General features: G+C 37.9%; 1 protein-coding gene across 1 annotated transcript in view; it reads right to left on the bottom strand.

Moving 5' to 3' along the window:
• The window catches only part of HK3 (hexokinase 3), a 42,282-nt gene that overhangs the window by 2,604 nt on the left and 14,717 nt on the right, over nucleotides 1-24,961 (bottom strand). The window contains exons 3-12 of the mRNA XM_063292869.1: nucleotides 24,583-24,702; nucleotides 10,131-10,229; nucleotides 9,939-10,038; nucleotides 9,378-9,561; nucleotides 8,399-8,554; nucleotides 6,439-6,672; nucleotides 5,506-5,810; nucleotides 4,764-4,912; nucleotides 4,447-4,566; nucleotides 3,263-3,358 (exon numbers count right to left, since the gene is read on the bottom strand). Coding sequence (XP_063148939.1) covers nucleotides 3,263-3,358; nucleotides 4,447-4,566; nucleotides 4,764-4,912; nucleotides 5,506-5,810; nucleotides 6,439-6,672; nucleotides 8,399-8,554; nucleotides 9,378-9,561; nucleotides 9,939-10,038; nucleotides 10,131-10,229; nucleotides 24,583-24,702 — 1,563 coding nt within the window. The remainder of the gene's footprint in view (nucleotides 1-3,262; nucleotides 3,359-4,446; nucleotides 4,567-4,763; nucleotides 4,913-5,505; nucleotides 5,811-6,438; nucleotides 6,673-8,398; nucleotides 8,555-9,377; nucleotides 9,562-9,938; nucleotides 10,039-10,130; nucleotides 10,230-24,582; nucleotides 24,703-24,961) is intronic.

Below are 24,961 nucleotides of genomic sequence, written 5' to 3'. Positions count from 1 at the left end.
AAAACAGCAAACTATGTTACCAGGCAACATGATTTCCTGTCACCAAGTAACCAGCACAGTTCCATTGGGTTTGTCGCACTGAAAATTGGTCCTTTTTCCTTCTCTTTTAATATTGGAAGTACTGTGCTAAGGGCCTAAAGGGAGCTCCTCAGGTGTGTCACTACTATCCAGCTGATTTGGTGAAAGGACATCAATGCTTCTGTTTATGAAACAAGATTCACTGACTCAGTAGCAGAGTAGGTATGTTCTGTGAATGCCATAACCCAATTAGCAATGCAGGAGGAGAGGGTAAGTTTTAAGCCAAATTGGCCCAGGACTTAGAGGGAAGTTAAACTGCCCTTGCCCAATAAGCCCATTTTGTGCAAATATAACCCAGTAAAAAGTGGAGCAGTCAGTCCTCAGAGAAAAGAATTGGAGGTAAACTGTAGCTGTAAACCTAAGTCTCACCTTTATAAACTCACTAGCAGTCTTTTCATCCACAGTGCATGACACCCGAGCCCAGAGTAGTGGTTGTCAGCACCCAAGCCAGATCCACTGCTGCCTGGCCACTGGGGTTAGTGATACAATGAAGTTTTCTCAAAGTTTTCCTGGTATAAGAGTTCATGAGGTATCAAGCACTTCTTAGAGAATGGGAATGAGGATTTTGTACTCAAAATAGTGGCTTTTGAACCAGCTTGTGCAATTACTTACTGCTACCAGCAAGACCTGACTAAATTAGTGGCCAATTGTGTTAAGCATTTTGTGAGAATAGGGCCAGTGACCTTTCCCATCTGACATTCTTCAATTATGGCACATTATATATACTTACTGCATTTGCACAACATGCTTAATCTGACTACTGAATTGATCTATTTTTGAGTTCCTACAGTACACTGAACTGTAACTAACCAGATGGTCTGGGTTCATACAATACACTAAATCACCAAAAAGCTAATCAAGGTTAAACTAAGCTTATCATTCTGTATGAACAGCATCTGTGGATGGGTGGTGGTGTCAGAACAGGCAAGTTAGTGGCTGTAGCAACACAATCCAAGCTCAGCCCCTTTTATATGTGTGTCAACATCACACACATGTGCAAAGGATTGGGGCTTTATCACAATGATATATCTGCCATCTTGCCTGTTTTGGCTCCCTCTGTGGACACCACTGTAGGTGAAGGCAGCTACCAGGTCCTGAACTGACCTTGGTAAGCTGACAGTATACTGTAACAGCAATCACTAAGTCAATTCAAACTGCTCCACTTGTTTTGTTTGGCTTAGATATTTATTTATTACATCCCACTTTTCTGTTCTGGCAAGTGTTCAGGGTAACTAGCAGAATCTAAAAATAAAAAATAGTATATAAAAAGCTACAAATATAAATTAAAATAATAAAAATACTACAATCCTCTAACAATTAAAGCCCTGGCAAAACAGGGTTGCATCCTGTGTCCTACCCACTGGGGATGGTGGGTTAAGTGGGAGAGACCAGATGCAACTCCCAAGAGAGTACATTTCATTGAACAACCAGGAGAACAGTGTCTTCCGTGTGCCAGAAAGATGGTCCTTTGATAGCAGGAGCATCTTCAAGAGGGTCTCTCCTCCCAATATTAAAATCAGACTAGTTCATAAAGGTTCAGATAGGCTCTAAGCAGTTTACAGTTTTAAAGGTCACTATCAATACCTTAAATTGTGCCCACAGGTGTTTGGCAACTTGATCTTCCAGTATAGGTATCACATGATCCAAATACCTCGCACCAGTTAGCAGCCTCAAATACAGCTTCCAGAAATATTTAAAAGGTAGTCCCATGAGAAATGTTGCAGTAGTCAAGATGGGGTGTAACTAAGGCATGGATAACCACTGCCAAAATTAACTGGTTTAGAGAAGAACCCTGCTAACTAGACATACAAAACCGCAAAGGCAATCCTTGCCACAACGACTGAGAATCCAATGGTATCTGAGGAGCATTTCCAAATTGCAAATCTGTTCCTTCAAGGGATTGCAGTCCTGTGCAAAACAGGATGCCCTTCAATCCCCAAATCCTGTTTCCTGTTTACTAATAGCACTTCCATCTTGCCAGGATTTAATTTTAGTTTGTTTTCTCTCATCCAGCCCATTATCAAACTTAGGCAACATTCAAGACTTTGACTTAAAGTTAAGGTACAGTGGGGCTGGACATCATCAAATACTGATGACGTTATTTTAACATTTTCTATAAATCTCTCCCACTGATTTTATGTAGCTACTGAATAGCAGGAGGAGCAAGATAGACATCATAAGACACAGGCCTAGATGTTGAACAGTAGTCTCCCAACTACAGGCCTTTGACAGAAAGATATGAACCAAAGTCAAGCTGCGCTCCCAATTAACCAATTCTTAACCAATTCTTTGCCTGCTCCTTCTCATCTTTGGTGGATAATAAATTCCCTAACAAAAAACTTTTTTGGCCTCTGGACCATTCCACGTGCAATAAGCCCCCACTTGGTGAGGAAGAAAGTCTTGCCTGACAGTCCAGAAGGAGACTATAGTCAGGAGATTCAGGAGATTCAGGAGAACTAGCTCAGTAATATTTTATTCATTATACAACTTGTACTCTATCACATTCAATAAACTCTTGGCACCTCACATTAAATAATAAAAAAACAGTAATATTAATTAACATTAAAATTAGTCAAAATAGTGAGAAAAATAGTGTTTAAGCTCTAAAAGCATGGTGAAAAAGCATAGTCTAATATTCTCTTTCACCAATGCATGCAGAGTCTGCTAAAGTTCTGTGAGATGTCATTAAATTGGAAAAAAACCCTTTGTGCAGAGCTACATGGATGCATAAGCAATGAATACAAAAAGACAGTTTTTTGTAGGAAAAAGTAACTGGGAAAAAGAATTGGGAGTGGAAAACCCAAATGTCAAGAAACCTACTTAACCAATTCTTTGCCTGCTCCTTCTCAGCTTTGGTTGGATTCCCTAACAAAAAACCTTTTTGGCCTCTGAACCATTCCACATGTAATAAGCCCCCTCTTGGGAAGAAAGCCAGGTGATATTTAAAGATGACATTGGCAAAGAATAATAGTTAATAAGTAATCCTTTAAATCTCTCCCTCCTTAAGCTGCATTTGTTTGAGAAAATCAGGGTGTGTAAGTATATAGTTTGCATAGGAATATGGTATGTATAAACTCCCTCCTATATAGCACCATTTTGATCAATGTGAGTGAGCTAGAACAACCCATGTCAAACACACCAGTTTTATTTAGATTCTTGCATTGCTTTTGCTTGTAGTATGTACCTTTTGACGCTGTACTGCTTCCCGCAGCATATTCACAACATCTTTTCCTACACAGTCAGAAGCACTGAAGCCCTTGGTCCATCTCAGCAAGATGCCCTATGAACCCAAGAAAAAAAGGGAAATTGCCCACTTGGGATGGTTCAGCAGATCTGCTGTCTCCATGCTGTTTGTACATAACATGCTATTCAATGAAAACCTTCAACCTGGGGTAGGCAATGTAGTGTCCATGGTTAAAAATGTACTCACAGCCATGGTGCCTTCCAGAACCCCTTGAGTTTGAATGGTTTTTCACCATGCTTATGTAAGAGTCATTCAGTTTAAAAAATTGGATGATAGCTTGCCATACAGGCCCCTCTGGCATTCTATAAAAATAGCAGGTGGCAGCCACTCAGGGTTTTATTGGGAGTGTGTAGATCTAACCAGAAAAAAAGGACAAAGGTAAACTGGGGTAGTGCACACCATGCTGAATGACAGAAAGAAACCTAACCAGATACTTTCTGATAAATTGATGTTCTGGACTGGCTGTGCCACCTTGGCAGCCATTTTGTAAAAATGCCCATGAGATGTTCTTAAAATTTCAAATATGCCCTAAAAGGTTGCCTACCCTGGCATTAGGCTATTCTCTAGCTACTTTTGTCAGGGAGAAATGGCAGCAAGTGAGTAGCAAACAGCTAGGAAATAAGGCAAGACTGATTTAGGAAATCAACATTCTAAACAGCATTTATCTTTGTCAATCCTATTTTGCAACTATAAGGACTAGAAACATTCCAGTACAAGGCTGGATAGCTTTTCTGTGCTTTTACAGAATTATAGCAAGTCAAGCCCTGTGAAAAGAAAAGAATGGAACTATCAGAGACCCCTGGAACTCATTACTGGTGGCATTCTCAACAGCTGGATTTCCCAATTTAGAAGGCACATCATGATCTTTGTTTTTTTTTAATTCTTTACAAATCAGATTGATTGATTGATTGATTGATTGACTGATTTAGGGGCTATCCAAATCTAGTACAATTCTAGGTGGCTTACAATTAAAAAACAGAAAAACAATAAAGAGAAAACACAGTGCTGTTCTTTTCATATTTCATGAGTTCATTCTTGTTTCTTTCCTATTTTGTTCCCCAGTTCTGTTACACATACATATTCTACCACCTGTATAGTAGGATCACATCCATTCTGTTTCATACCTTATCCAGGTTTAGTTGATTGCAGGGAAAGGAAAAAGTGAAACCCATTGGTAGAACATGTCCCACCATCCCATGCTTAGTATGAAAATCCACAATACAGTTCACAATGTGGTCAAAGAGCTGTAGGAATACAGGAGAGGTGAGTTGCATATGACACAGAAATACATTTGGAGATGAAGTTACTCCATAGGCAAAGATGCTAGTCCTAATACTAAAAAGAGTATCCATATTCATATGTCACAGCCACAGGACTCAGACAACCCACAACCCATTCATGCTCAATCAACCAAAGCCATATCATCCCTCTTTGCACTTACCTGTTCCCCAGTACTCTGGGTTACTTCTGATGGTATGGTATAAGTCTCACTGGTAATGTGTACACCACCCTCCTCTTGGCTTTTCACCTGTACCATCAATACTCGGAAATTGGTTCCACCTAGATCCAGTGCCAGGAAATCCCCTCTCTCTATAAAAAGTATATGGACAACAATAGCCTCAGTGGAAGAGACAGAACTTTGGAACTCACAATCTTCTTCAGGATGCCTTAAGTAAACCCTACTTTTTCCTTTTCTCCTGTGAGGCAAACCTCTTGCCAACCTTAACAAATGGAGTCAAAGGAAACATGTCATTTGTCCTTTAGCAAATCCCATTTGCCCTCTAGCACATTAATTTTCATCTGATGGGTTAAGACCTACTAGTGGTTTGCTGCTGAGCCTTTGGTCAATTAGAATAGCACAGCTACCACTCCACATATGTGCAGTAAGAAATGATAACTGGATCCTCAAGTGCCAGTCTGGGGTAAAAGTGCATCCTGCATGTAAAAGTATTTGAGTCTATTGTTCCACATGAATTGGGAGGTCTCTGTATTGGTTATAGTGCTCTTTGCAGTGAGAGCAACATAAACAGCAGCAGTCTCGGGTCAAATAAATGACCAGGTTCAGGTAAGACCTAGTCACATGGAAAGTTTTCTCCTGACTTCCCTGAGGTGAAGTCCATAAGTACAGTTCAAAATTCTTCCCTCTCTAGATATAGAGTTCTTCCCCAGCTTCCTTCTCTCACCAGAGCAATCAGGCAAATGGCAGACGAAAGTGGGCAACATGCGTAGACAGCTTTTGCTGTTAGCTGCCTTCGACAGGCCGTTCTCCATCTCTTGTCTGATCGTGTTCCGTAGTCTTTCAAGATCTACAATTGAAAGTTTTAAAGGAGCCAGAACTTGGGCTAGTCCCTCTCGATGGTTTCTAAGCCTCACTTCTATAGCTGCCACTATGGCAGCCCCTAAGGTACCGCCATTAACTGATGGGATAATTGTGAGAGTATACTCAGGAATCAGCTGTTTCAGAGTTTGCTGTAGTATCTCATTATACCTGGAGGGAGAAGAAATGTCAAGGTTTTTGAAGGACAAAGACTGGAAGTAATACATTGTATTGGTCTAATCGCTCTCTCTTGACCTATGCCTCTTTTTAAGATTCTCATGCAAGGAATAGATAAATTTGCTACTTACATGCATATATAGGCCTGCTTACATTATCCAAATTTTAATACAAAATCACTTAAAATGGTAAAAAATTATAGTTTGAGATGGTGTAAACAATCTCTTTAGCTTAGGGGGACCAAGTATCTGAAAGAAATGGCGCTTGGAGATATTTAACTGGATAGATCCATTTCTCTGACACACACACACACACACACAAGGCTTATACTAATAAAAGAAACTGTACAGCAAAAGAAAGGATTACACAGGCTTACTAAGCTGATAATAAAGAAAAATGAATATTGGCTGCTAAGAGAGAGAAATCATCAGTAGAAACATATTTAGAACAAGTACCCTAATCCAAGAGAAATGTTAACAAAAACATGCTAATGAATTAATAATACCAATAATTATTGGCCAAGAGGGAAGGCACGGAGGGAGGGAGGGAGGGAGGGAGAGGGACTAGTAGGCCTTTGGTTTTGATGAAAATAAATGTTCCTATATCCAATACAGCTCCTTACGGTGTCGGGCTCCTGTACATGTTCCCACCCAAAACTACACAGGTCTTCATCTCTGGCAGCTGCTGATGTTCATGAATATATGTAAGAACGCCAGCCAATCCAGCAGCACAGAGCTTGGCAGAACGGGTGAATACAGCTTTGCATACTTCTTGCACATGGAAACAATCTTGATTGCATGCCACTAATCCAAGGCGACAAAGGAAACTCTTGGTTTTGGCTAGGCCCACTTTTTCACTGTAATTAAAAATATATATGAGTTAAGGGAGAGAGATGCAGAAGACTGAACCAGTTCTGACCTCAGCAAAAGTTACTATTGCCTTTAAATGGAAATCAATAAATCTTCCAGCTATAATGGATTGGTAGAGGTGGTCTTCTTATTAAACTGACATATTACCAATGCAAATTCAATTTAACTTTCTTTCCTTAATCATGGTTTAAGGTTTAATCGACACTGCCACTGTAATAAATACTAACCAGGTACCCTCTTAAAAGGCTCTTGAAGAGGAATTTCAAATCTTGATCAAAAAGAACCTAGTTAGCATTAACCTTGGTTAAGTTCAGCATAGAGGCTGTCCTAAAGCATTGTTAAGTGGAAAGCAGGTGGAATTCCTGCAAAAGAAGGAAAAAAAATGGAGGAGGGAATATATTTGTGAAGTGGTCTCCTGAGTAGTAACAATTTTGGAATTGCTCACTCTCCTAGCACTATGACTTCTTTCTTTAAATTAGTGCACATGTCATACATAAAGCCATTTTCCAGGTAAGAAAAAAGTGTCATTAAGCTATTTATAAATCTACACCAAAATACTTAGAACCTACATACATTTTTAATATTATTATATCAAATAAATTTAGTATCAATTGAAATACTGTGTTTCAAATGACTTGTGTGTTTTAAAGAAAGTTACGTACTGTACATAATCTTTGGAGTATCATAATGCCTACCTGTGTCAGTGAAAGTCAATTCTTTTTCTTTTCTCTACTTTTTATTAAGTACCACTTATCATCTTCAATAAAGAGATGATATGCAATGCTTATTATTATATAGATTTGTTTATCAAGTATATCACACTTCTAAAATAGTTTTTAATCTTGTCCTGCATCATGATTTGTCACTCTAGTAAAGACACACACACACGCACAAATATTTCACAGATAATGTGATACCCCATATAATAATGCTGTAGAGGTTTTTGTGTGTTTATGTTTTTGAGATTGTTATATCCTCCAAATAAAGTAGCATTCTCAGGTGGATGAGAAAGGAATGTCTTTAAAAAGATGGAAGCAAAGAATCAAGAATGAGCCAGGATAGGTGCAGCAGTGAAGTGAGATGCAACAGAATATTATTAAATAAAATGGAAGATTAGGTAAAAAAGAAGGTTCAAGGAAAAACAAAGCAATGTGTGTATACAGAGAAAACAACGTACTGTAGATGCAAAAACATGGCTTTGTATTTTCCCATCCATTTTTTGTCACAACTTTGCGATTCCCTTCTCCCAATTGTTAAAATAGAATTCATAATACATTATGAATTACCTCTAAAGTCCCATTTCTCTGACACCTTCTTCTATAAGGATATTTTATTCTAGCAGTTATCCTATCTGAGATGCCATAAACAGTCTCTTGTGTGGCATACTCAAATGAAGAAGTTAACATAATTTTTAAAATTTGGGTCACAGATTTTTTGGCCCAGTCACTCTCTCTCAGCCCAACTCATCTCAGAGGGTGGTTGTTTTGGGGAAATAGGAGGAGGAAGGAGTATTAGGTATGTTCCCCACCTTGAGTTATTTGTAAGAAAATAATAAAAGGCACGATAAAAAAATAAATTAAAATAAGTTAAAAGGTTCACTCCTCCTGATTGTCATGTGTAGGACTAAGATTAAACTAGTAAGTCACCCCAATTCTCACTCTACTACTGTTTTCAGTATAAGGACAAAGATGAGCTATCACAAGTTTAGCTTACTCTATGATCTCCACAATATCTTGGAGTGTCAGCTTCCCCTTCATTAGCAGTGTGGGAGTGAGAACTCCATTGAACAATTCACCCTTCTCAGCCAGATCAGCCAAAATAATACGGATAGTCTCACACACATAAATGGAACTGACCATCTTCTCAAACCTGGCAGCAATAAGAGAGGAAAATCATTGCACAAAGAAGAAATTTGAGTGAAAGCAGTGAATCATCCATCCTGGGTAGCCAGCAGGTAAACTATGCACAGTTCACAAGACAGCTTGGCTATGTCTTGTAATACCTGCTGCTGAGAAAGACAAAACAACAGGTTTCATTCCACAATAACAAACGAATGCAAATATATGGAAACAGAATTGTTGGGTTTACTTAGAATCCTACAGTTCTGTAATTTTAGGATCCTAGTTCCAGTGCAGGTTTCTGTAGATATGACAAATCAGAAATCCCAAAAAAAGCAACTAGAAGTACAGATGAGATGGGGGAAAGCAAGGCAAATGTATACAGCAACCATGTTTCAGCTTAGTAGGAACAAGCTGCACATTGAAGTGGTTTGCCATTGACTTCAAGCTTTGAACCACTGGAGTTCATGATTACAAATCCAGCCTAATTTTTTTTTACTTTCTTGCTTTTTCCCCATCTCTCTTTTTGCAATATTTTACCTGATGAAGAGTTTCTGTTGTTTTGATTGGTTCTAATAAAGATATTACCCACCCATGAATTTTTGACTTATTTGTTTGGTATCACATGAAAAAACATCTGAAATTACACTTTAGGTGTTTAATTATTTGTTGTCAGTGCAATCTGTAGGACTTTGGGGCTTCAAGAATGGAATTTGAAGAAACAGCACTGATTTTTACTGGGGTGCTGAGGTGGCATAACCCTGATTAATTCCCTGACTCTTCTCTAGGGCAATGTAGGTTAATACTTCATAGTCAGTAACAAAACTGCCTTCACTTACTTTACTATGACCCACCTGGATTTGCCTTGATCCATGGACTCTTTATCTACCAACAGGTCAAACTCTGTTAGTTCCTCATTCAATTCTCCATTATACCCAAAAAAGCCCCATTCTGTGTTTATGCACATGCGTCCCTTAGTTTCCTGCAAGCCTGATATGCGCTGTATATCCTCCATATAGCAACAGTTAGTGCCAGCATCTACCAGGAGAAGAAACAACAGGGGAGAAGCACAATGCAAAGGAAATATAGTCACAACAAAGCACTAAGCACAAGATGAAGTGAAAGCTAAATGAAGCTTCTATTTCCTTTATGGCATCTTTGAAATTGCTAAACTATTTAAGATATTGAAGCCATCTATGATACTGTCTTATCTTGGATAATGGCCGGTGCTTATTGTTTTGATGAAATGCAAAACCTTTCAGGTTTCCCTTGCTACGTTTATGGACATAGTCCGATACTCAGTTAAGAAGCTTTCAGTCTGACCTATATAGCCAACACCCAGGCAAAAAAACATATGGTGTGGATGATCCTTTCAGTTGATCAGCAATATTTTCTTGTGCCCAGCTTTTGCTTACCTATTATTATTGCTATGTTACATGGCCTGACATCAGAAGTACAGCTCATCAAAGCTCCCACAGTGTCATTCACAACAGCAAGGACCTCTATTTGGTAATTCTAGAGTAGTTTAAAAAAGAGAAAGATCAAAGTGACTCTCTTGCTCCATCTTACAGACGCCCATGTTTTCACTGCCGTTGGCCCAGTCTAACCTTGCAAACCTCATTGATAGTCATTTGGAGCAATTGGGTCACATCTTTCCCCACCACATCTGGGCATCGGAAATCCTTTGTCCATCTGACCAGTTTACACTAAGGGGAAAAACAGAGAGGGAGATTTTCTTCAGCATATCCAGTGGCCACTATGAAACCCATGCTATTTCCTACAAGCGCTCTTTTTCAGAACATAATGTACAGTATAGAGTAGTAAATTCTAACAAAACTCTCCCACTTAAGGCTGATCTAGGATGTTTTGCTTCCTGATCTGAAGGAAGAATGAAGGACCTCTGAGAAGAAAAGCACTACATCTCACAAAGACTGGGGAGGCCATGTTTGGTGGGTACTAATCTAGAGCAAAAGTGAGAGGGTAACAAAAGCTGAGAATCAAATATACCAGCAAAGACTGGGGCCAACAACACAAGAGATAAAGGGAGAAGCATGAGAGTGGAGGACAGACTTAGCAATTGGCAGGAATCTACAACAGTGAAGCCAGTGAGACTATCACTCAAAATCTCATATGTTTCTACAACAAAACACAGAATATGGGAAATGAACAGGGAATCCTAATACTGGCAGACAAATATGATGTCATAGGCATCATCAAAACTCATTGAAATGACATACAGTTGGAACATAACCTGAAAGGCTACAACTTATTCAAGAGAACAAACTCAACATAAAAAGTGGGAGATGCTGCAGATGAAACTCCAAACAATTCTTACATGAAGGAAAAACAGGAAGCATTTAAAATCATCATTATAGATACACACAGAGCTTTCTAAAATATTGAAAAGAAAAAGGGTTATGTATAGGAAATGGCACATAACCAAAGAAAGATATAAGACAGTTGACAGAAATTGTAGGAATTCCATTCTGTCCAAGAAGTAAAACTCAGAATGATTTGAGATTTGTAGGAAGTGCTCAAAACAGCAAAAAACACTTTTCTGGTATGTCAGAAACAAAAGGAAAGGCAAAGAGGCTATAGACCCGTTGCAAGGAGAATTGGTAATGGATGATGGCAAGGAAACAGAATGTTTTAACTTCTGTGAAAATGTGTCTTTTCTCAGAAGGGAAACAAAGCCTTAACTGGCCGTAACCGTGCCACTAGTAGGAGGAGAAGCTGCATCACAGGACAGACTGGAAGAGGATAAAAGAACACTAATTTAAATAAACTAAAGTATCCAGATGAAAATCCAGGGTACTGAAAGAACTAGTGGAGAACCTTTGGGAACTGGAGAACTGGCAAGATCCCCAGAATCCTGAAGGAGAGCATATGTTGTCCCTTCTTTCTTCCATAACAGGAAGGAGGAGGATCTGGGAAATTACAGACCTGCCAGCTTGATATCTGTGCAGGACATTGTCCTTGAGAAGATTATTAAACATCATGTTTGTGAGCACTTACATCGGAATGCAACAATTAAAAGAAGCCTGCTTGAGTTTGTCACAAACAGGTCGTGCCAGAGTGTGAGGGAATGAAGCTGGGGTTGCTGTCTGCAGTTGGGAAAAGCAGCTGCAGCCAGGCAGAAATGCTTCCCACCCCAACTTCCCCAAGGATAGGCCCAGCTCATCCTTTCTCCCATGGGGAAGTATACACTTACAGCCCCAGAAACTTGAGAGGAGATGGGCTCATTCATTCATTCACACACACCCCTCACGGTTTATTCACAAGCATCTGCTCCACCAGTCCAGGTGTCTGGCTAATTGAGCCACACCCTGGCATTTTTGGGACATGGCAACCTCACCCCGCCCAGGCCCTTAGCTTACAAAAGTGTGGGTGTGTAGGAGAGAAAAAGAAGAACACAACAAGCAGACAAGGAAGCAGGAAGTGACATCTGGAATGTACGACTATTACAGGCAAGCAAGTGGGTTTTCAGTCGATTGCCAGGATCACAAGCTATGGTAAGCAGTCATTGTGGTGTGATTCCTGCCTGGAGCTTGGCAGCAACCAGAAGAGGAGCAACCACACTGAGGGAGCACCTAATCCCAAGAAATGGAAGACCTTTTGGAGGGGGGCAAAGGTTGAATGACACCTTACAAACTTTAAGACTTTTATTTATTATAAGGATTACCCATCAAAGACTCATTTACACAGCTACATCAGTTTGCAAAGCCTAGGTGGTTTGAGTTAACCCAGGGCAACAGGAAAGGTGCTATAATACAGTATTTTGTACAGTTATCTTCTACACTGAGGTGTGTCCAGTCCTTGGAAAACAAAGAACCCTCACACAGAGTAACCTTATCTGATTTTTTTGACAGAATTCCTATTTTAACAGATTAGGGGAATGTAGTAGATACAGCATATCTTGAACCCAGCAAAGCATTTGACAAAGTGTTTCATGATATCCTCATTAATAAAATGGTAAAATGTGGACTAAATGATACAACTATTAGAAGGATTCATAATTGTCTGTTACCATACACAAACAGAACTCATAAATGGCTCCACATCAGTGTGGCAGAATGCTGGAAAGTGTTTGGCCCGAGAGATCAGAAAGATCACACATACCAGGCATTTCTATAAAAATAAATGTATTTACAGAAAGCACAAAAACATATTTTACAAGCTGTGCGTTCACACGCGCTCAGAGAGGACGGGAGGAGGCTGTGTAGAAAGAAGGAAACTGAAACTAAAACAAGTCCAGGCAAGGTTCCTCCCCCAGGCAATGCAGCTTTTAACACCCAAATTGAGGACAATTAAGTTTGACCTCTTCACCCTGCCAATACTTAAGGAAGTACTCAATTACCATGGTAACATTAATTTCTGTAGCAGAAAACAATATACCAACACTCCCCTTTTTATGCTATGGAATGAGATGCAGACCAATTTGCTTTGTTAATTCTTTGTGTCTTGATAGAGCAAGAGGTTTGGTTAAAATATCAGCAATCATGTCTTTTGATTCACAATATTTTAACATTATTTCCCCTTTAGCTATCATGTCTTTGACATATTGATACCTAATATCGATTTGTTTGGTCCTATTCTTCCAGGCTTCAGATTTTGCCATTGCAATGCAAGCTTGATTATCCTCATAAACAGTTATAGGCTGGTTCACTTCCATGCCTATGTCTTTTAACAACTGTTTAAACCATACAACCTTGTTACAGGTTTGTGCTAGAGAATAAAACTCTGCTTCTGCAGTGGAAAGAGCAACAAGTATTTGCTTTCTAGAATGCCAGCCTAAGCTTGACCCAGCAAATTGAATTAAAATCCCAGAAGTGGATTTCCTGTCACTGACATCTGCTCCCCAGTCAGAATCGGCAAAAGCCTGCAATTTCGCTGTTCCACAGGCATTTAGCTTCAGGCAATAATTCTTTGTTCCTTGCAAATACCTCATTAACCTCTTCAATGCTGCTTTTCCAGTAGATGTAGGCTTCTCTACCTGTCTACTTCAAATGGCCACAGAATTTGAGATACCTAGGCGAGAGTGATTTGCAATGTACAGTAAACTTCCAATTGCAGATCTATATTTCTCTTCCTCAGTTAACTGAGTTTCTCCTATGCTTTTCTGAAAATCTGGTATCATGGGAGTAGAGACTGGTTTACAGTCTTGCATGTTAAAATCCTCTAGCAGCTTTTGAATTTTTCTACGTTGGCTGAACAGAAAGCTACCATCCTTCTCCCTGTGTATTTCCAAGCCTAGGTAATTTGTTACTGTTCCAAGGCTTTTTAATGTGAAATGGCTTTTCATGCAGGCTTCAAAATCAAGCCTTTGTTTTTCTGTTGATGTGAACAGCAGCAAATCATCAACATAAATGCAGAGATACATATAGCCTTGTCTGTCTTTCTTCACATATACACATGGATCTGCTTTTCCTTTTTCAAAACCAAAATTCTGCAGTTTTTCATCTAATTTTTGGTTCCAGGATCTAGCAGCCTGTTTTAATCCATAGATTGACTTTTGCAGTTCACAGACCAGATTCTTCCCTTGTTCATAGCCAAGGGGTTGCTGCATGTATAATTTGTGGTCTAAATCACCATAGAGAAATGCAGTTTGAATGTCATAGTGATGAACTGACATTCCTTTGAGTGCAGCAATTTTTAACAGTAATCTAATTGATTCACCTTTAGTAACTGGTGCAAAAGTCTTATCAAAGACTAAATCTTTCCTTTGAGTGAACCCTTTTGCAACCAACCTTGCTTTCTATTTTTGGATTTTGCCATCAGCATCCCTTTTCAGTTTGAAAACTCACCTGCAACCTAGACAGCGTTCATTGGGAGGTAGATTTACCAGTTTCCATGTTTTATTTTCTTTCAAGGATGCTAACTCCTGTTGCATGGCAGAATGCCAATTTTGTGCAATCTCAGGTGGTAAAGCATTCACTTGTTCTAAGGACTCAGGGTCTGTGAATATGTGAAAAGACTTTACTGTTTCAGCCTGAAAACATGATGAAGGAATGCCTTTATTACTCCTCTGAGATTTGCGAGGTAATACAGGGCTTAAATTTTGACTCCTATCACTTTCCTGAGAAGCATCTGTCTCATCAGACAGATCTTCAGTTTGCTTTTCTGGCTTAATGTCCTCATCAGGCAAAAGATCACTATCAGCAAGTCCTTGTTCTCTTCTTGTAGTTAAATCAACTGGAGAGCTAGAATTTAATCTCCCCCAGTTTTGCTCAGCAAAAGAAGCACTTTTGCTGATTATTAATTTCTCTCCCACTATGAACCTGTAGCTTCTTTGGCTTTGTTCATATTCAACAAAGGTGGCTTTCTTTGTTGTGGGGCCTCCTTTCCTCCTCTGTTGTTTTGGAATATGAACCCATGCAGGGCTACCAAACACTCTAAGATGGTTTACCTTTGGTTTCACACCATAAAACAAATGGAATGGAGTGTCCTGAATCACAGAGTTATTCAATCTGTTTTGTACATAACAGGCAGTCAATATTGATTCTGCCCAATATCTGAACGATAACCTGAAATCTTTAAGCATGCATTCCATCGCATTTTGCAAGGTTCTGCCCTTTCTTTCAGCAACACCATTTTGCTGAGGGGTGTAAGGGTTAGAAAGAATTTGTTCTATCCCCTTTTCAGCCAAGAACCTTCTGAATTTGTGAGAAAGGTATTCTCCTCCTCTATCACATTGGAGTGCAGATACAGGCCTTGGGAATTTTCCATTTGCTCATGTCACAAAACTTTTAAATTTCTCAAATGCCTCATCTTTGTGTTTTAAGATGTAGATAAATGTGTATCTTTTTTTTTAAAGTAGTCTTTATTAAATTACTTACACAAATAATACAGACATACAGTGACATGTCAATGATAAACATAAAATATAAAAACAAGAAAAAAGAAAAAAGGGAAAGGGAAAGAGAAAGAGAAAGAAGAAAAAGAAATTTAAAAGAAAAGAAATGGATTTCCAACTCACTTAGTACAATTTTATACCTTAACTAAATATTTTCTTTTCACAATTCGCTAATTTAGTTTCAATAATTCTACAGTTCTATTAAGCTTATATGAGTCAAATACATAATATTTACATCTTATATTATATTTATATATTTTACACATTCATATTAATTTTGGGGGTCAATTCTACATAGTTGAAAAACGGGGTCCATTCATTTTGAAAATCTTCCACATTTTTATCATTTAACTGGTCCGTAAGTTTTGCCATCTGTGCCAGATCCAGGGATTTAAATGTCCATTCTTCCATTGAGGGGGTTAGTTCTTCCTTCCACTTTGATGCATACATAATTCCAGCTGCGGTGATCAAATAGCATAAAAGTTTTCCATGTTTATGTTCCAAATCTTTATCCATGATGCCCAATAAATAAAGTTCCGGTGTTCTATCAATTTCTTTAGTCAACATTTTACAAATTATATTGTGTATGGATGTCCAAAATTTTTCGCCTTTTTGCAAGTCCACCACATATGATAAAATGTTCCTGTTTCTTTTTTACACTTCCAGCAGACATTTGAAATATTCTGAAACATTTTGGATATTTTGTCCAGAGTGATGTACCACATATACATCATTTTATAAAATTTTTCTTTTAAATTGTAATTTAAAGTAAATTTTAACCCTTTGGTCCACATTCTTTCCCAAACATCATAATCAATATTATATCCAAAATTTCTCTCCCATTTAATCATACATTGTTTAATTTGTACATTTGCCATTCTTGTTTGTAATAACATTTTATATATTTTGGAAATCATATGATCATTGTTGGCATAAACTAGGTTGTCCCACCAGGTTAGATCTTTTGTAAATTTGTAACTTTGGGGATCAATTTTAAATTGTTCCTTTAATTGAAAATACAAAAACCATTGGCATGGATGTCCTTCATTTTCCAATTCTTCTCTCCTCTTCATTTTATATGTAGCCCCTTCAAATTTTATTAGATCCAAATATCTTAACCACTTACAGATTTCTGTTTTTTCTCTCCTACTATACGCTTCTTGCGGGGAGATCCATAATGGTAAAGTAGGTGTTAAAATAGATTTATATTTTCCCCAAATTCTAAGAAGGGACTTTCTAATACAATGATTGTTAAATGCTTTATTTACTTTCAATTTGTTATACCATAGGAATCCATGCCAACCAAATTTCAGATCATGGCCTTCTAGATTTAATAATCTATAATTTTGTAAAGTATTCCACTCTTTTACCTATAATAATCCACATGCTTCATAATATAATTTAAAATCCAGAAGACCCCAGCCTCCTCGTTCTTTAACATCCTGCATTAATTTGAGTCTAATCCTTGGTCTTTTCCTTTGCCAAATGAATTTTGAGAGATCTTTTTGCCATAATTTAAAAGTTTTGTCAGTTAATAATATTGGAATATTTTGAAATAAAAATAGCATCCTTGGCAAGATACTCATTTTGATTACAGAGATTTGCCCCATAAGTGATAGATTTAGTTTTTCCCACTTCCCTAAATCTTGTTGAATTTCCTTCCATACTTTTGCATAGTTGTTTTGATATAAATCGCTAATTTTTGCTGTAATCTCTATCCCTAAATATCTGACTTTTTTAACACTAAGGAATCCTGATTTATTTTCTAATATACTCTGAATATTTTGTGACATATTTAAATTTCTCATTTTCGTTTTTTGTTTATTTTGAAGCCAGCTAGTTCTCCATATTCTTGTAGTGTTTTTAGTAAGTAATCAAAAGATGCTAACGGATTTTGTAGGGTGATAACTAAATTGTCTGCGAACGCTCTTAATTTATATATTTCTTGTTTTACCTTTATTCCCTCAATCTGATTTTCCTTTCTAATATTTTCTGTTAAAACTTCCAAAACCAATATGAATAGTAAGGGGGAGAGCAGACAGCCCTGCCTAGTACCTTTTTCTATTATGCATTCTTGTGTTATATCTTCGTTTATCACAATTTTGGCTTTTTGAAATGTATAGATTGCTTTGACTGCCTTTATAAATGTATCACCAAAGTCCATAAATTCCAAAGTCTTAAGCATAAAATTCCAAGTTAAATTGTCAAAGGCTTTTTCTGTGTCTAAGAAGAGTAGCATAATCTGTCTTTCATTATGAATTTGGGCATACTCTGTTATATTTATGATAGTCCTTATGTTATCTTTTATGTATCTTCGGGGTAGGAATCCACTTTGGTCATGATCAATTATTTCTTGTAATATAATTTTTAGTCTTTCAGTTAAAATTAAAGTAAATATTTTGTAATCATTGTTCAATAGCGAAATGGGCCTATAATTTCTACGTAGTGTCAGATCCTGTATCTCTTTCATATTAATATAATATTCGCCTCAGACCAGGATTTAGGTATTGGATTTCCTAATACAATCATATTCAATAAGTCTTTAAATGGTAATAATATTTGATCTTGGAAATGTTTATAGTAACCTGCGGAAAAACCATCTGGTCCTGGGGCTTTATCTGTTTTCAGTTTTCTAATAGCATCTGTAATTTCCTGTGTTGTAATGGGGTTGTTAATTGTTGCTTTTTGATCTTTGGTTGGTTTCTTTAAGTTGTGTTTTAGCAAATAGTTTTCAATTTTGTCAATTGATATTTCTTGTTTCTTGTATAAATTTGTAAAGAAATTATGAAATGCCTTAATTTTTTCATTATCAACTAATTCTTCTCCATTTTCTCGAATTTTGGTAATGATTTTTTTCCTTATCTTTTCTTAGTTTATATGCCAACCATTTGCCCGCTTTATTAGCATATTCGAAGTTTCTTTGTTTAATATATCTCAGTTTCCTTTCAATTTCATCTGTTGTATTTTTAATTGTTGTTGCAAAATTTTTATTTGGTGATTTATTTCCTCATCAGATGGCTTTGACTGAAGCTCTTTTTCTTTTAACTTAATTTGATCTAAGATTGAGTTTTTTGTTGTTCTTTCCTTTTCAAACATCTATTTTGATACATAAAATACCCTCTCATATAAGCCTCACTAGTATCCCACACAGTACCAATGCTTACTTCTTTATTTAAATTCCATTCAAAAAATTCCTTTAGTTTCGTTTTGCAATCTTCTACAAATTCTTTATTTCTCAACAAGGTTTCATTTAATCTCCACCTATAATTTTTTGGGTGGAGTTTTATACTCAATTGAATCGGGTTATGATCTGAGAAGGATCTGGGGAGAGTTGATACATCAGAAATTTTATTTGCCAAGTTTTTGGATAGCCATATCATATCAATCCTGGAGAATGATTTAAATCTATCTGAATAAAAGGTATAGTCTCTGGCCATACCATTTTTGTGTCTCCAGGCATCTACAATAGCCAAATTTTCCATCATGTCAAAAAAAGATTGAGGTAGTTTTCCTTGATTATTTTTAATTTGTTGTTCAGACTTTCTATCAATAATAGGTAAAGTAACCCCATTCCAATCTCCCATCATAATCCAATTATTATAGGATAATTCTGAAAGTACGTTGAGTAGATTTTGATAGAATTTTTTCTGATTATCATTCGGAGCATATACTCCAACCACTAATACTTTAGAGCTTTGCAGTTCCACTTCTATTATTATGTATCTTCCATTATCAATTTAGAGTTTAAATGAGACTTTACATATATTGCACTTCCATTTTTTTTTCACTTGCTGCTATAAATTCATTTCCTAATTTCTTATTTACCAAATATTTACCATCTTTTTTAGCAATATGCGTTTCCTGGAGACATATAATGTCTTGTTTCAATTTATATAAATAATGAAAAACTTTTTTCCTTTTGACTGGGGAGTTAGCTCCATTTATATTCCAGGAGATGCATTTTAATTCATTCATTTGAGAGGAGTACTGTAAACTCTTTAGAACTAGAAGCTAATTCCTCTGCACTGGGATCTTCAGAATTCAGGCACTTCCCTTTGTTTTCTCTACTTTTGGATCTATCACTTCCCTCTATGTCTGTTTCCAAATCTTTCTTGTATTTTTTAAGAAATTCCTGCGCTTTTAAGATAGTATTCAATTTGTATCTTTGTTGTTGGAACATGACACTGACTCCCTCCAGAACTTCCCATCTGAAGGGGATTTTATTTCTTTTTAAAACATCAGTGAGAAAAATGTATTCTCTTCTCTTTTTAAGTATTTTTGGTGGTATGTCCTTCAGTATCATGATTTCCTCTCCTTCAATATTAATTTTTTTGCCATAAGAGGCCTGTACTATCAATTTTGTCCTCTTTCTTGCAAACTCAATTATTATATCTCTTGGTTTCCTGTGAACCTTTGCATATTTCGAGTTGACTCTATACATTTTTTCTATATTTTCTTCTAATTTTTCTTCTTCCCAGTCGATTAAATTAGCAAACATTTGAGTCACTATTTCTCTAATTTCTGCCTCTTTTTTTTCTGGTACTCCTCTAAGCCTAACAGTGTTCTTTTTCTTTTAACTCTAACACAGTTAAACGGTCTAATTCAATATCCTTTTCCCATTCTAATTTCTCCACTCTTTCTCTTACTTCTTGAATATCTGCTTTTATTATCCATTGTCTCTAACTTGTGGTCTAATCTTTTCTCAAAGCCATCTATTTTCTCTTCCAGTAGGTGAGTTAAATTTTGAGTGATATTTTGAATTGTTTTCTGTGTAAAGTCTTCAAACATGGCTTTCAACCATTCACCCCCCACTTCTGAACCTCTCCTATTCTGTCTTCTTGTATTCATTTTGTTTTTGTAAGAATCCTTCTAAACTTTTTAACTTATCTTAACTATTGGTCCTAATACACTATTTGTTTATATATTACAGTATACAATATACAATATCTATTTCTACTTACACAATACAAAATATACTTAAATATTTATATAAAGCTGTGGTATATTACAATATGGCCTAATGAATTAATTAAATAAATCAGTTTTTTTTCCCTTTTCCCAGCAAAGACTTATAATAAAGGGTTCCCCCCCCGCACTTAAGAAGTTTCTTCTTTTTTCTTTGTATAGTCAGTAGTTATTGTTCCTTTCATAGAAATGAAGGGGGTAGCAGAAGTTGCCTAGAATACTAGGCTATTCACGCAGGCTCTACAGTTCTTGCTTCCTGGCTTCCTGACTGCTTTTGTTGCGGCAAAAGTGAAAGTGACAAGAAGAAAGTTAAAACTTTCGCCTGCCGCTCTGAAGCCGCTGAAGCTTTTTGCCGGCAGCGCTCTTCTTCTAGCACTGCCTCCATGGTTTCCCTGTCTCTCCGACTCCGCAAAGCCACCTTTATCCCATGTTGTAGGTAGAAATACTCCCGAGCTATCACATCACTCATCCTGCCACCATACTCCTTCACCGGAAATCCCCTAGATAAATGTGTATCTTGAGAAATCATCAGTGATGGTCATTGCATACCTTGCTTGTCCAAAACTTGGAGCAAAAGGACTAATAATGTCACAGTGTACAATTTCCAAAGGTCTAGTTGTAATTCTGTCACTGTGCTTACTCACAAGAGCTTTTAGTGTTTTGCGTTCTTTGCAAACTACACAGTCTAAGTATTTGTCACAGGGTTTTATCTTTAGGTCAGCACACAGCTGTGGCATTTGTGCTATATACTTGAAATTAGCATGACCAAATCTCCTGTGCATCAGGTGTACACATTGGTCATGATATGGAGTGTTGCCAACTGCAGCCTTGCAGCTTGGCTTCCTTGCATTTTGCACAATGTACAAGGAGTCTTTTAAAATACCGGTAGCACACAATTTCCCATTTTTACATATCTCACAACCATTTTTCTTAAATGTTATGACATACCCTGTTGCAGCCAATTGTGCCACAGATAAAGGGTTGATTGTAAATTTGGCACATACAACACACCTTTTACAGTTTCTCCCAAGCAGGATAAATACAAGTCACCTTGTCCCATAATTTTGGTCACAGACCCATCAGCCAAAGATACACTTTGTCTTTCAGTTTTAGACAGTGACACAAAAGAGCTCTTACAATTACATAAATGACAATTGGCCCCAGAATCTAACACCCATACATCAGAATTACCCTTCTCAGCAACCTGTGCAATTTGGGTTGTCTGAAGAGCCTTCTTCTGTGTTGCCCTTGTGTTCTTCTTCTCTGTCTTTCTACTCTTGGGTCTCATGGCACAGTCTCTTTGCAAATGTCCAGCTGAACCACAAGTGAAGCATCGCTGGCTGGCTAGCGCTTTTCTCTTTCTTTTTGATGCTGCAGCTTTCCAGAAGAGATGGGGGGGATCTTTCTTCTCTCTTCTCCCATTCAGCGAGTAAGCGCTGTGTAACATACGATGGGGTGAAGTCTGCTTCAGGCATAGCCTCCAGGGTACAAATCACCGTGTCCCACATTTCATTCAATGAGGACAGCAGTATATAGGATTTTGTGAGAGGTGTAAATTCCATTCCTCTCTCCTGCAACTCAACAAACAGCTGCTGAATATGATGCAGGTGCTCAGGAAGGCTATCTCCTTCTGCAAGGTAGGCTTTGTACAGCTTTTTTGTCAGGGTAACTTTACTCCCTGCTGTGGCAAGTCTCTCAAAGTCTCTCAAAGAGTCCCAGAGTTGTTTTGCAGACTGCATACCTCGCACGTGCACTAGCTGATTGTCCTGAACTCCTAGGATAATGGTGGCTCTAGCCCTCTCATCCTGTCTAAGCCATTCAGCACTGGGATTTTGAGGGGTTTGCTCACCAATTGGCAGCCAAAGATTCTCTCTGCGAAGATACATTTCCATCTTCAGGGCCCAATTCAAGTAGTTGGTCTCTGATAGGCACTCCAGAGGCATCGCTGAGGGCTGGGAGGTAGCCATGGCTTCTTCCTTCTTTTGCAAGTCACCTCAGCTGGCTTCTTTGTCCTGCACAGAGGCAGCAGCTGGAAAATCTCCAGGTGGCTCCAAAGAAAATCTTCACAGGTCTTTGCTACCTGCCTTTAAATGTGCATGAGGTGCGAAGCTGATCTCTCTGGTCTCTCTGGGGGTTCACTGAGTTTCTTACTGGGCCCATAACCTGTGGCAGAATGCTGGAAAGCATTTGGCCCGAGAGATCAGAAAGATCACACATACCAGGCATTTCTATAAAAATAAATGTATTTACAGAAAGCACAAAAACATATTTTACAAGCTGTGCATTCACACGCGCTCAGAGAGGACAGGAGGAGGCTATGTAGAAAGAAGGAAACTGAAACTAAAACAAGTCCAGGCAAGGTTCCTCCCCCAGGCAATGCAGCTTTTAACACCCAAATTGAGAACAATTAAGTTCAACCTCTTCACCCTGCTGATACTTAAGGAAGTACTCAATTACCATGGTAACATTAATCTCTGTAGCAGAAAACAATATACCAACAATCAGCTTGGAGAGTAGTACTGAATGGAGTGCCCTTTGTCCTGAACCCTGTTCTAGTCAACATTTTTATTAATGACCTTAATAAAGTATAAATGTTGAGGGGATGATTATCAAACTTGCAGATGCCACAAAACTAGGGACAGTGGCTAATATTATAGGAGAGAAAGGTAAGATTCAAAAACGTCTAGATAGGGTTCAGCAGTGGGCTGAACAAATGAACTTGAACTCCCTGAAGTTGAACAGGGAGAAGTGTAAGTCCTGCATCTAGGGAGGAAAACACAAAAGCTGCAAGCATAGGATAGGGGAAAACTAGTTTGTTAATATGTGTGAAAAAGCTCTGGATGTTCCAACAGATTATAAAAACATGAATCAAAAGCATAATGAAGTTGCTAAAAAGATAAATACTATTTTCGGCTGTATTAACAGGAGCATAGAATCCACACTGCAGGAAGTAATTGTCCAAACTTCTTCTGCCTTATCAGTTTCACTTGGAATATTGTTCCAGTTCTGGACATTGCAGTCCAAATAAAATATTGACAAACCCGAGTGAGTTCAAAGGAAGGCTACCAAGATGGTGACAGGAACAGGAAACTAAACCCATGAGGAACAGTTAAAGGAACTGAATGTGTTTAGCCTGCAGAAGAGAAGACTGAGGGGAGGTATGATAGCAATCTTCAGATATTTAAAAGGTTATCATACAGGAGCAGGAACAAAACCAGTGGATTGAAATTACAGTGAAGTAGATTTGGGTTGAGCCAGTTTGGTGTAGTGGCTAAGGCACCAGGCTGGAAACCAGGAGACCATGAATTCTAGTCCTGCCTTAGGCACATAGCTAGTGGGTGACCTTGGGCCAACCACTTTCTCTCAGCCCCAGGAAAGAGGCAAGGGCAAACCATTTCTGCAAAACCTTGCCAATAAAACTGCAGCGTCTTGTCCAGTCAGTTTCCAAGAATCAGACACGACTGAATATATTAAAAAAAAAGATTTGGCTTACAGTAGATACTAGAAAGAATTTCTGGATAGTAAGAGCTGTCAACAAATGGAATAGATTGCCTCACGAGCTGCTATGTTGCCTTTCATTAGAGGCCTTCATAGAAGGCCGGACAGCTATCTGTCCAAAATATTTTAGCAGATCCTGCACTAAAGAGGTAGCTGGATTAGATGACCTTTGAGGCCCCTACCAATTCTATGATTTTAAGAAAACAATTACACCAACTGGAATGACATTTGAATTTTATTTCAATATTCGCAATAGGTGTCCCCCACCACACCCAAGGATAGCAAGGTACCTTAAAGGCTGTGGGGCAGTTGAGTAGCTCATTGCTCTTTCCTTAGACACCTATTTTTTTCTATCGTATTATCTGTTACCTGACACTGCTTCCTCACTTTGACTCAGATTAGGCTAGCTCTGTTCCTAGCCCCTTTTAAGCAAGGCTTTTTCCACTCTAGTGATTTATAGCATCTTTTAGACCATGCAACCATTGCTGTGGCGATATATCATTAATGAAGACAGGCTTTATATCGCCACAACAAAGATGGGGTGATGCTACATAAAATATAAAGAACACTTCCTCGCATGTATCTTTTCTCTTTAGAGCTGCTGCATGCCAGGCAGTTGTATGGCTACAGCTATGGTCAGATCCCACTTCTACTTCGTCATCCTTCCCATTCAGCAAATGCCAGTCCAAGGAACACAGTTTCCAGTCTTCCAGATAGTTTGCTTTTGTCAACAAATTATTCACCTGGTTCAGTGCAACATGATCACAAGGGAAGGGAAAAGAGAAACCCAGTGGGAAATATTTCTTGTTCAAGTTAAGTCCACCCAAAAATGTGCACAGGCATTGAGCTATGAATTCAAAAACCTGAAAGAACAAACAGAACATTATAAGTAGACAGATTATGCCCCCATTCTCCAAAATGGTACACTTCAGAATTTAAGGTCAAATTAAAATTTCCAGATCTGAAACCTCACAGAATCAGGTAACATGTCTTATTTTAAAAATCGCCTTGAATCAACATCTTCAATTTATTAGTTCATCATCTCTGTATCATTCAAGTTATACATGTCTCTATTTTATTCTCACAACAACTTTACGAGGTAGGCTATTGGGCTAAACAGAG

Source organism: Candoia aspera, chromosome 2 (genome assembly GCF_035149785.1).
Source record: "Candoia aspera isolate rCanAsp1 chromosome 2, rCanAsp1.hap2, whole genome shotgun sequence".
In the NCBI taxonomy this organism is placed as follows: domain Eukaryota; kingdom Metazoa; phylum Chordata; class Lepidosauria; order Squamata; family Boidae; genus Candoia; species Candoia aspera.
This window is presented reverse-complemented; position numbering and strand designations above follow the sequence as displayed.